General features: G+C 38.3%; 2 protein-coding genes across 2 annotated transcripts in view; both read left to right on the top strand.

The window, feature by feature from the left end:
• The first annotated feature begins 297 nt into the window (after window positions 1–297).
• Window positions 298–11,827, top strand: LOC131220878 (uncharacterized). The gene is made up of 12 exons (XM_058215753.1): window positions 298–1,176; window positions 4,130–4,332; window positions 4,412–4,609; window positions 6,126–6,197; window positions 6,316–6,411; window positions 7,213–7,292; window positions 7,488–7,563; window positions 7,819–8,029; window positions 9,372–9,568; window positions 9,818–9,923; window positions 10,720–10,809; window positions 10,930–11,827. The coding sequence occupies exons 1-12, from the start codon at window positions 642–644 to the stop codon at window positions 11,703–11,705; spliced, it is 2,640 nt and encodes an 879-aa protein (XP_058071736.1). The 5' UTR covers window positions 298–641; the 3' UTR covers window positions 11,706–11,827.
• Window positions 5,435–13,245, top strand: part of LOC131220904 (large ribosomal subunit protein eL31) — a 46,519-nt gene continuing 38,708 nt past the window's right edge. Inside the window, exon 1 of the mRNA XM_058215831.1 lies at window positions 5,435–5,440. The gene's annotated coding sequence lies outside the window, so the exon portion shown is untranslated. The remainder of the gene's footprint in view (window positions 5,441–13,245) is intronic.

Here is a 13,245-nt window from a genome sequence, read left to right as displayed (position 1 = left end):
CATGCTATTTTGTTCCCATCCAAACGGGTCTTATATTTTTATTTCTCACGAGACGTAAGTTTTACTTGGATAATCGCTTTCTTTCTTTTCTTGTCATGTCCTATATCTGACATGAAGAGCTTTATAAGAACACCGCTCTCTTCCACTTCATTACAGAAATTAGTTTTTTTTCTTTTAATTTAAATTACCTTCCCTGAATTTCTGCCGATTCTTCCGTGTATTACCTTTGTATATCCCTATATAAACTCTATTGGGGTAAAAGTAATTTACGTCCATGTGTTTTCATTTTTTTTCATCTTCCGCTGAATTTCAGTAGAAATGCTTCTGTTTTTTCTATTTTGATATCTCTTTTATTGATTTGGGTTTTTTTTTTTTCTACTTCTTCAGCTGAATTCTCAATAGAAATTTGGTTTCTGCAGATATCAATCTCTCTTTGTATTGAATCTGGATCATTATTTCTGCTCGTTAGTCGAATTTTGAGAAAAAAATCTAGCTCCAGTTTATTTTGATTTTTATTTGTGTTAGATTTGTGAGTTTTTAGTTGAATTTTGAGAAGAAAAAAATGCTGCGTTTGGTGGATTAAGTCAATAAATCCATGTTTTGATTGATTTATTTATTTAAATTATTGTTCAGTTCTAACAATGAAAATGGGATTTTTTACATTTTTCGGGGCATTTCTCTGCATATCTGCATTTTCCGTTCGTGTCCTTGGTAAGGAATGCACGAACATTCCTACCCAGCTTTCATCTCACACTCTCCGATATGAGCTCCTGTCATCAATGAACCAGTCGTGGAGGGACGAGATATTTTCATACTACCATCTTATCCCTACTGATGACTCTGCCTGGATGAATTTGCTCCCGCGGAAGCTTCTGAGTGACAAGGCAGGGGAAGAATTAGACTGGGCAATGCTCTACCGGCGTATGAAGAACCCGGGCGGGTCAAAAACTCTCAGCGGTGGACCAGGCTTCCTCAAGGAAGTGTCGCTTCACGATGTGCGGTTGGATTCAGGCTCCATGCATGGGCAGGCCCAGCAGACAAATTTGGAGTACTTGTTGATGTTGGATGTCGATAGCCTGGTTTGGAGCTTTAGAAAGACAGCGGGTTTAGAAACGCCCGGCACGCCGTATGGAGGGTGGGAGTCTCCGTCAACCGAGCTCAGGGGTCATTTTGTAGGTTAGTGTTTTTTTTTTCCCCCAAATCTTCATTGTAGTTAATTGATGGATTGCTGTGTGGATTCAAATTCGTTTATTGGATTCTTATAGCTGTTGCATTATTTGCACCGATAATAGCTTTGACTGAAGATGGAAATGAATTGCTGTTGTATTGTAACAGTTTAGGCTACATTTGGATGTGCAGATGAATTGTACTGTGAATGTTCGGTTCTGTGAGGAGGAAATGACCAGCTTGTAATGATGTAGCCCAGGGCCAGTTTGGTACATGCCTCAGAAAACGAGTTTATCTCATTTTAGTTAATTGTAATTACGTATTAGAGATTATATTTCTTTATAAGGATTAAAAATAATCTTGACAACCAACAATCGTGATCTCTTATACATAATTATGATTAATCAAAATGAGATGAACTCAATACTAAGGAAATAATAAATATAAATGTCTATTTCCATTTATGGGGCTAACTAGTGCATTTCAGTTTGATTTTGCATCCAAATTCACCCACAGATAACTGAATTGTCTTATGTGTTATAGGGCCGAAACGGCTGTTACTTTAAAAAAGGCCCATAACAGCCCCAAAACAGATTTTATTTATTTATTTTATTTTTATTTATTTTATTTTATTTTTTAAGGGCCGTAACGACCGTAATGGCCTGTATTGTAATGGTAACAGCAATGGCCATTTTGGCCACCATTACCGTTATGGAACACCTTGTTTATGAGCACTTAGATTTATTTATTTTTCTACCATATCTAAATTGGTACATGTCAAGCTTAAAGCATGGTTTCTAAAATTGTAGTTAGCTAATCCCATTTTATTTTCATTCTATACTTTAGTGGCATGTAAAAGTATTAACATCTGAAAGCAAGGTTGAAAAAGCTGTGTTCTGACTTAAAACAGCCAACGGTATTTACCATCATCTAATGGTAACAGCCATCCTGAAACATAGAAAATGGGAAATTAGGAAAATGGAAAAGGTACGCCATGATGAAATAACAGCTATTTTTAAAAATAATGGTTGTTATTCTCAATCAAAATAATGGCCTTTTAAATAAAAAAAACATAAAAGGAATTATTTCACACGATGTGATGCTGTCTTTCTGAAAAACATCCCATCTCAATTATGCCATTATATAACTGCTTTCAATTTGAGAAAAAGAATCCTGGCTGTTATTTGGGCGAGCGTTTTAGAGAATGACTGTTTAGGTTATAATGGACGACAGGAGTTCCGTTCTCTTTTGAATCACAGTCAGAACCAAAAGGCTGAGAATGCCTGTGATTTGAATGACTTCAATTGTCTAATGATGAGTGCCTGAATTGGTAAAGCTGTTTCTTTTATCTAGAACATGTCTGGAGTTTGGGTACAGTTGCTAGATTTACTTGATTCACAGTTAGGTTTTTTTTTTGTTAGATAAATTGTTTCAGCCATCAGTGGATGGTCTTTTCTTGTTTGACAGGGAAATTTATTGGCGCAAGGATCTGCTAGAAACAAAAGTATGAAACTGTGGCCGTGCAAATTTATGGGTTTTTTCTGTTGATGATGGTTACATCTTAAATAATGAAAATGCGCCGTGCAAATTTATGGGTTTTTTCTGTTGATGATGGTTACATCTTAAATAATGAAAATGCCCATTAACAAAGATTTTGTATATTTCACTTCAAGTTTTAATTATCCATCCTCGTTATTCGACATTGCTCAATCATGTTTTGGTAATTGATTCTAATCAATTCAATGTTGTAAACAGCAAACTGGGTATCAAGCCATAAAAGTTTGTTGTTGGTTTTTTTTTTTTCTGTCCAACTGTTGGTTTGATTAGTTGGACCACTTGATTATTTTTAGTATTTAGCAATATATTCAGTAAATTGTTTGTAAAAATAACTACATCAAGGGAAGTATTGGAAAAGAAGTCATAAAAAAAATAATTGTATAAAATTTGATATATACAATAACAGTTCCATAATACATAAATACAGCAAAATTTAAGGCAACTATTAGCTTTAAAAGTTTAAAAGAATAGCAAAAAAAGTTATGTGACTGTTTATCCCTTGGATGTGTGGTTTCAGAAAAGTCGGTAGAACCAGCTGGTTGGATCAGTTATCGTTTGTCAAACAACCAGTTGCTCTATAAGCTCGAGCAGTTAGAGGATGGTGTATCAATGTATATCAAGGGACTTGAACACTCCCCCGCACGTGCGGGGTGGAACTCCACATGTGAACATAATGGGCAAGGGTGGAGGGACAGGTGGAGGGACCCTCACACCTCACACAATAAACGGCCCCCCAGGGAGATTATATTAGGGAGGCATTTTTACTGCTCACGAGATTCAAACACAAGACCTTCCGTAATATATTATGGAGGCATATTTGCTGCTCACGAGATTCAAACACAAGACCTTCCGCTTCGATACCATGTCAAAGAACCACTTTTTCTAAAAGCTGGAGCTGTTAGAGGATGGTGTATCAATGCATATCAAGGGACTTTAACATCATTGGTCCTTGTCTGGTTTTGACTTGAGTGGTGGTTTGGAATGAAACTGAACCACTTTGGTGTCCAGTTCACATCAAACCCTGTTAGAGCTCCAGTTTAGTCTGTTGTTTACAGCATTGATTCCATTAATTTTATTTGGCATTTCCATGAAACACCATATGCTCCAATCTCCTTGGGTCCATTATATGTTTCAGTAAATGGTTGAGCTTTTCTAGAATATATCCAAGGGGTCTGTGTAGGAATCATGATCAGGTTCCTCAAATGTCTTTCATGATTTGAGCATTGCAGAGCCTGTTGAATTTCCACCTTGTCATGAAAGAGAATGAGTTCTATGTTTGAGGTTTAATCAATCCGCTTTGGAAGGGTTCAACTTTATGTAGAATTGCACATGCCAAATGCTCCCATTTTATTCTTTGAGGCTTTGATGCGTGCAGGATATATGATTCACTGTTGGTTTCCTGCAGGGCACTACATGAGTGCATCGGCCCAAATGTGGGCAAGTACATACAATGATACTCTCCACGAGAAAATGTCTGCGGTGATTTCTGCACTTCATTCCTGTCAGAAACAGTTGGGAACAGGGTATCTTTCAGCTTTCCCCTCTGAGCTATTTGATCGTTTTGAAGCTATTAAACCCGTTTGGGCGCCATACTATACTATTCACAAGGTAGACAATCATTCAGTTGGGGACATCATTTTCATATTCATCTCATGGTGTGTAAACATTAAAAATCCTATGCTGACAGATCATGGCAGGCCTTTTGGATCAATATCTGTTCACTAATAACACTCAGGCTTTAGAAATGGTGGTTGGTATGGCTGACTACTTCAACAACCGGGTGCAAAATGTCATATCGAAGTATAGTCTGGAAAGGCACTGGTTATCGCTTAATGAAGAAACTGGTGGCATGAATGATGTTCTTTATAAGCTATACAGTGTAACGGTGAGCTTATCATAACATTCAATTTCTACTGGTTTTTTATTTCTAGGTTTTGGCTTTTCCTTAGTATTCATATCACTGAGATTGGTTTTTATTAGTTCAGGTTAGTACTTAGAAGTTGCACGGTGAAGATCATGTGATGGGTTTAATTCTAAACTACTGATGTATGGTACAACTAGTTGACAACTTTTGTTGGTCAAGAACAATAGGTTGGCATCAAGGTATGCAAAAACAGTTACGTATTGGCCGTTATGTAACGGTAATGGTGGCCAACATTACGTGGTATGGGGTCCTAACGGCCGTGACATGGTATGGGGTCCTAACGGCAGTGACAGCCATCACAGAAAATAATAACGGGCCATTACGGGTCTGATACAGTTTTTTATTTTTTCAATAGGAAAAAGAGAGACCATAATGGCCTGTATTGTAATGGTAACGGTGGTGGCTGTTACGGCCACCGTTAGTGCTACAGAATACCTTGATTGGCTGCAATCTAGTTTTGTAGAACATGTTAAAATTTAGTTTGGTTTAGGAAATTATATCCATGATTATGTCTTCATAAAGAATATCATCGAAAGTTTGGCTTTTATTCCTATGAAAAATATTGCCACCTATGTGAGTCACTAGTCCAATTCCATAAGCAATGCGAAGTTACGTCCCTTGATTCCTTGCCAAACTTGTGTTTTATTTTCAGCTTTAGTGCTGAAGACATGGTTTTTCTAACATCTCCATGATGAACTCCCATGTTATTTTGTTTCTAATGGCATAGCTGCTTTGATCAATTATTTTTCTCTGCAAACAAAAATACAACAGACAGACAATCTTTCCTTTCCTGTTTTTCTCATATCAAAACCCTAGATCTAGCAACATTTTGCCTATTTGTAAAGGCTATTAGAACCAATCCATACTGTTGAGGAGCCGACCATGCCCACTGTTTTCCGTAAACGCATCCACCTTTTGGGCGAAGATGTAGTGAAATATCATGCTCGCTCTTCAGAAAATTTAAAGTAAAAGACTCATTGTTTATACGAGTTTTATCCTTCTAGTCATATCAGAACAACCTGATCAATGCTTCAGTTCATGAGAGGTCATATAGGGAAAAAAAATAAAAAATAATGGAAACAGTTTTCTGGTCTTAACATCGGATGCATTGGGACAGCTGCCACCACTTACCAGGGATGCAGATCTTCATTCCGCATATGATATTATGATGCTGACATTTTGACATTTTAACATCATATTTTTGTAATGTTTTCCGGTAGTTTCTATTTTGCTGTTTGAAAATTTTTACTGGTAAGTGGTAACTAGAACTGGAAAGTAACTATGCAGATTGCTTCCGACTCTTGACTTGAAAATCCAATCAAAAGGGAGTATTTTGTGGATTGTGAATTGTGAACTGTTAACTGCAGTTCTTACAAATGGGGCCTACAACTGTTATAACTTAGTAACCGTTAAAAACTGATTACTCTGTGGACATTGGAATTCTTTATTTTTAACTTCTTTTCTAATCTGTATGCAGGGAGACCAAAAGCATCTTATATTAGCCCATCTCTTTGACAAACCATGCTTTCTAGGATTGCTAGCAGTACAGGTGATTATCATTCCTTCATCAACATCTTTTGCTTCTTCACTTCTAGTAATTGGCTGTAAGTTGTTCTTAATTGCCTTCCTGAATGTTACATCATGCAACTGCTTGCCATCACTTGCAGGCAGACAGCCTTTCTGGTTTTCATGCCAATACACATATTCCAGTTGTTATTGGATCCCAGATGCGATATGAGATTACTGGTGACCCACTCTATAAGGTATAACTTTATCCGGTGCTAATTTCATATTTTGTATTTGCACTTAGGGAAGATATATGGATTTCTGATTGGCAAGGAAGGTAAGAATCTGCTCTTCCTGTTTGCTTGATTTCTTCCAAAAAAAAAAAAAAAAGAAGAAGAAGAAGAAGAAGAAGTACAATGCACCTATAATTGTTTGTATGGATATATCACAGACTTACAGTAATTATATGGAAGAAATGAACAGGGTAATGCTCCTGGTGCCATCTTTTGCTTTGTCAATGATGTTGGAATAATCTTTCTTGATTGTGCATGTTAATGTCTGTCCTTCTCTTATATCCTCTTCTTCTGCTGCTGCTGCTTCTATCCCTGAAATATTGGTTTCTTGCACTCTAGTATACAGTCTTAGTTCAATGTCTTTTGTAATTATTTCTAGACCCTCAGAATGGTGATGGTTGATTTAAACTTTTTGAAACTACTTACCTTTCTGTAGACAGCTATGACTTTTTTTTATTAGTATTTCTTTCATTCTGGTCACAACAAGATGTTGCATCCTTAATCCGTATTGGATTTTGGCTTTGAGATTGTGGATGTACCTTTCGCCTCCCAGATCATTTTCGCTGTTGTCATCAGCATCATCATCATAGCCTTCCAGGAATTTTTCATTGTAGGAATGCCCTTTTTTTAAAAAATCTTTTCTTTGTGGGTACTTTGCTTAGCTTTTGAGGGTTTCACATTAGTTTGTAAAGGAATAACTTGGGTAAATTATGCCTGTTTTTTCTTTTTAAAGTATATTAAAGTTGAATTTGTTTAATATGTCAGGCTATGGGAACATACTTCATGGATATTGTCAATTCTTCTCATAGCTACGCAACGGGTGGGACATCTGTCAGTGAGTTCTGGTAACTGCACTAGGAACCCTTTTGTGCTTGTGTATAAATCGTTTCCATAGACAGTTATACTTTTCATGCCACCTTCTTTGGCTGTTGGATGATGACAGTTGCAAACTTTTGTTTTATCGTTCTGATGGGTCATTCCATTTTCAATGCTTTTTGGATCCTATGTGATGGTAACAGCATACCTGGCTTATGATCCAGGTCCAACCCAAAGCGTTTAGCAGATACTTTACAGACAGAGAATGAAGAGTCCTGTACTACTTACAACATGCTCAAGGTGTGGCATCCTTGCAGTTTCATCATGATAGGATCAACTGGTGTTGTGTATAGAACAAAATACACATCTTTTTATTCATTTGATCTTTCCAGCATCATTCATTTTGTTCTTCCTTTTTTTTTTTTTCTTATCTTTTTTTCAGATGGGTTATTGCTGGACCTTGTTCTCTAAAATGCATTACATTTTGGCCCTTTACTTTTCTTATCTTATTAATTGTGCTGAATCCTTCTAAAGCACATGTGCTTTTGTACGTAGGTTTCCCGCCACTTGTTCAGATGGACCAAAGAAATGTCATATGCAGATTATTATGAACGTGCTCTGACAAATGGTGTTCTGAGCATCCAAAGAGGAAGGGAGCCTGGCGTAATGATTTATATGCTTCCTCAGGGACGAGGAAAATCCAAAGCACAAAGCTATCATGGTTGGGGAACCAAGTTTGATTCCTTTTGGTGTTGTTATGGGACAGGTTTGTGCTCATCCTCCATATTTGAGCTTTTGTGTTTCTCAAGTTTTTGTTGTTAATGTTCTCAATGTCTCTTATGCTTTTTTTATTTTACATTAAGAAATATATTCTTTAGAACTTTGAAGTTATTTTGTAAGGTCAATCCAATTATTTAGATCTGAAAATGTTTCTTTGAATTTTACAACTCTCTCTCGGTGAACAACTGAAAGTGGCAGATGATCTGCCTCCTGAGCTGACCGGCACATGATCAATGTTTACACTGGCATATGCAAAATCTCCCATTCATGCTTGGTTTCCACTCTATTGTTAGTCTTGCCTTCCTTCAGCTCCTAAAATCTTCTCCTTTGTTATTGTGCCCAGCTGTTTGCCAAGTAGGGATGCTGAACCATATTTGATCATTTCTACATAAAAAAAGAAAGATGATTCTTATCAGTTTTGTTTACTTAAAAATAACTTTCTCCACTGTCTCAGTTTTACATGTTTCTATCATGGGTATCCCTTCATATCATCCTAGCACTACTCCATTTGTTGATCAGGAAATTTTAAACTAAAACAGAAAATGGATACAAAGATTTCCCGGCAAAGGTGCTCATAACTGGTATTCATCTCTCTCCATATAGAGAATTATAAGAAGACACTATTTATATTTAAGCTATAATTGTCGCTAAGCATTTTTACGTAGATGGAAATCAACATTTCCTTGAAAATGATGTTGGTTTTGGCAGCCACAGCTGTCTGCAAACACAGTAAGAGATGCGATAAACTAAATCAACAACTACCCACAAGCCATGTCGCAATCATTTCTTCACATAGGAACCCTGAACCATGAAATCTGATCCATTGGTAGTGAGATACACTCTGCAGCATTGTAATAAAAGCAACACCATTCATTGTCTTCATATAGTATCATAAGTACAAGTTCTGCTTTCTCAGTCGATCTTTCCTCTTTCTATTATGGAAAGCAGGCTTTCTAGGTAACTTTGACTTATTCTCAAGAGATCTGATTAAACTGTTATAAGCTCAGTTTTCTACCATATAATCATGTCTCATTTATGAATTTCGGAATGCAAGCATAGGCCTGTTCAATGAAAGGCCACTGTTCATAACTTCGTGAACCGAATTGCACAGGCTGTTGCTGATGAGAGCAATAACTTTGAGTGGACTAAATTCCCAGTACACTCCATGCAGTTGGATGGAGTTTTCATCTCCCTTGTCCAATATAGTTTTCTAAGACAGTAGATTAGTTCTGTTTCACTACATTCCTTTTCTATTTTGCATTGGCATTCCGTTGCAACATTTTCTGAGGTATTTGGTAATTCTAGATTATTGAATTATACTTTTGCAGCAATTGAATCATTTTCAAAGTTAGGAGATTCCATATACTTCGAGGAAGAGGGGGATACTCCGGGTCTTTACGTCATCCAGTTCATATCAAGCTCTTTTAATTGGAGATCTGGACAGATTATGCTAAATCAGAAAGTAGAACCTGTAGTTTCATCAGACCCCTACCTTCGAGTGTCATTTGCAATTTCAACAAAGGAGGTACTATTTGATATTTCTCTACATCTTGCGAAGCGCTGCTCATGAAGTAACTCGTTTTCATTCCCCTTTTGGAAATCTAACCATAATACTTATATAATTCAATTTTTCATTGAGGCTCACCAAGAAACATGAAATAGTATATGGTGTTTACAACCCGAAGTGATTCAAGCTTTAGCATTGTTTTGCATTTCTAATCAGATATTTGACAAAAATCAGCTAATCCTTTCTGATTCTGTCATCTTCAAGCAGGGGATGGGCCAATCATCAACCATCTACCTGCGGATACCAATTTGGACACAGTCAGATGGTGCCAAGGCAACATTCAATGGTGAAAATTTGCCCCTGCCACCTCCAGGTGAACTTCTGATCACTTGTTATTTCTTCTCTCCCGATAAATCATTTCCCTTTTTATGCTCTCTTTGTTGTGTATTATATTCCCTTGGTAACAAAACTGCAATCAGTTGTTGTGATCCATTGCCATTGGCAGAAGGCATATGCAGCCGCTAACCATGAGACGAACAACTCTGCAACTTGAACAATCCGCTCATTATTTAAAACAAGTGATTAGTATGTAGAGCCTGCAACATGCTTTGTGGTCATACTTTGGTACAAATGTCAATATCCTATTGGTTTTATTTATTCAAATTCATAAAATCTCAAGTATCCTTCTATTTCAAGAAAAGAAACCTTTCGGCCATGTTTGATAGACGCCTAAAAATGAGTTTATCTCATTTTAGTCAATATGGGTTCATCTCATTTTAGTTAATATCTGTTAACTAAACAAGACGAACTCATTTTTGGTGTCTGCCAAACAAGATCTTATGCTTCTTTTTCTTCTTTTTGAAAGTGATATTGTCTCAGTTCCTTTTTCTGACAAACACAATTTGATTATTTCCAGAATGGCCTTTTGAGTTTCATAATTGAAACCCGATCAATGGGAGTTTGAAAATGATTATTAGTAAACTAGAGCTTTTTACCAATAACAAAAAGGTCAAACATCTAGAGTCTTTGATGAGACGTCATTCTGAGTCTGACCACTTAATCCATACATGAATATATGAATTAGACACCACTCAAAGAAAAATAAAATGTGTTTTCGGTGCCAAAAGCAACTTAGAGATTTTCTGATGATCGGTTGTTCCCATGAGCAGGGAATTTCCTTTCAATCACAAAAAGATGGAGTCCCAATGACAAACTGACCCTTCAGTTGCCGATTAGCCTGAGGACAGAGACCATAAAAGGTGGCATTCCACAAGCCTACAAGTATCGATTTGATATTTCTGCTGATGCATGAATTAGATACTAATCTGCCATATAATTTCTTGGTTAGAAGAAAACTAACAATCTCATTGGAATCACAGATGAGCGACCTGAATATGCTTCTGTTCAGGCCATTCTTTTTGGTCCCTACCTTCTTGCTGGCTTTACCGATGGTGACTGGGACTTGAAAACCGGAACAGATAAATCTCTCTCTGACAGGATCACTGCAATCCCAACCACCTATAATTCTCAGCTGCTCTCTCTTACTCAAGAAGATGTTTCCGCAACCCTGATCTTCACAAACTCAAACAATTCCATTAGGATGGAGAAACTGCCTGTGGCCGGCACAGATTCTGCTGTCCATGCCACCTTCAGGCTCGTTCCCATGGATGCAGACTCCTCTCATTTCTCCTCCCAGACAGATGTCATTGGAAAATCCGTCATGCTTGAGCCATTCGACCTTCCAGGAATGGCAGTGGTGCACCAAGGTCCGAACAACAATCTCAAGATTGCCATTCCCGAAGGTGGGTCAGGCTCCAGTGATGACAAAGGGATGTCTGTGTTCAAAGTGGTTGCCGGATTGGACGGGAAGTCTGGCACAGTTTCGTTGGAATCAGAGAGCCAGAAGGGGTGCTTCGTGTATGGTATTGGTGGGGTGAATGACAATGCTGAAGAGAGTGTGAAGTTGATCTGCCAACAGGGGAGGAGAGTGGGTGCCGGTTTCCATCAGGCTGCAAGCTTTACGATGAATGAAGGGATGAGTGAATATCATCCAATCAGTTTTGTGGCGACTGGACTGAAGAGAAATTTCTTGTTGTCGCCATTGCTGAGCTTGAGAGATGAATCTTATACAGTGTATTTTAACATTGATACATGAAAAATAGGTTGTATGGATGCATAAAGTCCCATGCAAGGCAAATGCATGGATGTGTCGTTTCCTTTATTTGGGTGGGTTATATAATAAGTTCCCTTGCTTATAGAGACTAAAATTGGATTGAAGGGTCATTGTGCAAATGCCATAACAGAAATGACATCTCTCTCTCTCTCTCTCTCTCTCTCTCTCTCTCTCTCTCTCTCTCTCTCTCTCTCTCTCTCTCTCTCTTTCTCTCTCTCTCTCTCTCAAAAATCATTTTTTCCTATGGTTTGTGGACCACATTTAAATTCAATAGACAGCTGATGGTCTGAACAAGTGGTGCATTTGTGGCTGACCTAATGAATTAATTGGTCTGGTTTTTATCTGCAGGTGATCTTACAAGGACAGTCTTGTAGGGCTAGGGCCAAGGTCTTTTCAGCTCAATTAAGGCCGGGGGCCCTAGAACCATAGTTCTATAACTCAGTGACCTGACTCAAAACTTGGCTGAGTCAACTTGATGAGATTGCAAGCCAAGTCATGAGGAAACTAGCTCATGACTCTTGACTCGGTTCAAACTCACCAAGCCGGATCCCGACTTCGTCAACTCAGTACAACTCGGCATAACTCGAACAGAAAACTGGAAGAACTCCCCAAACCAATAGCGATCTGTCCCATTACTACCCCTACCACCCACACCTCTGCATGCGTGTGGCACATCCCAGTGCTGTATCTGGTGGGCCCATCTAGGTGAGTAGAGGTCACAAGGTTGCAATAGGAACGTCATGCATCAAGTAGGATTCAATGGCGGATCTGCACTTTCTCAAGATAACTAGAGTGGTGAGCTGACCTGGGTAATGGGTGCAGATATGAAATTGGACCCACTTGGTCGGTTCTCAGTCCAGCATACCACTCCAACCATCAAATGGGTCTGGTCCGGAGCCTCTCAAATAGCATGGTGCTAGAGAAATGCCCCAGTGCTCTCTAAGAACTATCAATTATAGTGCTCCCAGTTGCATAGATTCACTTGGACAGCCCGATTGAGCAATCTGGACTGTCCATTCTGAACACATTTCATGGGATGACATGCAAAATTCTCACTGATTGAATGATCTAATCCATCCTTGCCTTGGCCATATTTTCTGTAGCCATCCTTTATTCAAGCCATGGATTGGATGGTAACGGCTACCTGACAAAGTAATTCTTTCGAATTAAAAGCAATCCATGATGTTCTCTAACAAAAAGATGAATCAAATTGTTGAATGGACCTATATTTTGTGTAAATGATCTTGACCATCCATATCAACGAACATTGATTGAACGGTCACTATTTGTCAAATTGTTGTGATGCTTGCATGACTGCCCATGAAATGTGCATTGGAACTTCAGAAATGTGACAATAGTCCAACAGGGACCTATATTAAACGAGTCAGTTTGGGAACTCACCTAGACCCGATCCACTCACACCTGTGAATGCTATTCCCATCTGAGGACTGTCAATGGGCCGGGCTAGCCCATTCGACTTTCAGCCATGCTTTGAAAAACTAGGCCCGAGGGCCAGACCCAG

This window comes from Magnolia sinica, chromosome 1 (genome assembly GCF_029962835.1).
Source record: "Magnolia sinica isolate HGM2019 chromosome 1, MsV1, whole genome shotgun sequence".
Taxonomy (NCBI): Eukaryota; Viridiplantae; Streptophyta; class Magnoliopsida; order Magnoliales; family Magnoliaceae; genus Magnolia; species Magnolia sinica.
Note: the sequence above shows the minus strand (reverse complement) of the source record. Positions and strands in the feature narration are given on the sequence as shown.

Excerpts from the sequence above, each read along its gene's own strand:
- LOC131220878 (XM_058215753.1), top strand. The coding sequence starts at position 642 with ATGAAAATGGGATTTTTTACATTTTTCGGGGCATTTCTCTGCATATCT. Across the intron at positions 8,030-9,371 it reads TTGGTGTTGTTATGGGACAG|CAATTGAATCATTTTCAAAG; the intron begins GTTTGTGCTCAT and ends ATACTTTTGCAG. Across the intron at positions 10,810-10,929 it reads GAGGACAGAGACCATAAAAG|ATGAGCGACCTGAATATGCT; the intron begins GTGGCATTCCAC and ends TTGGAATCACAG.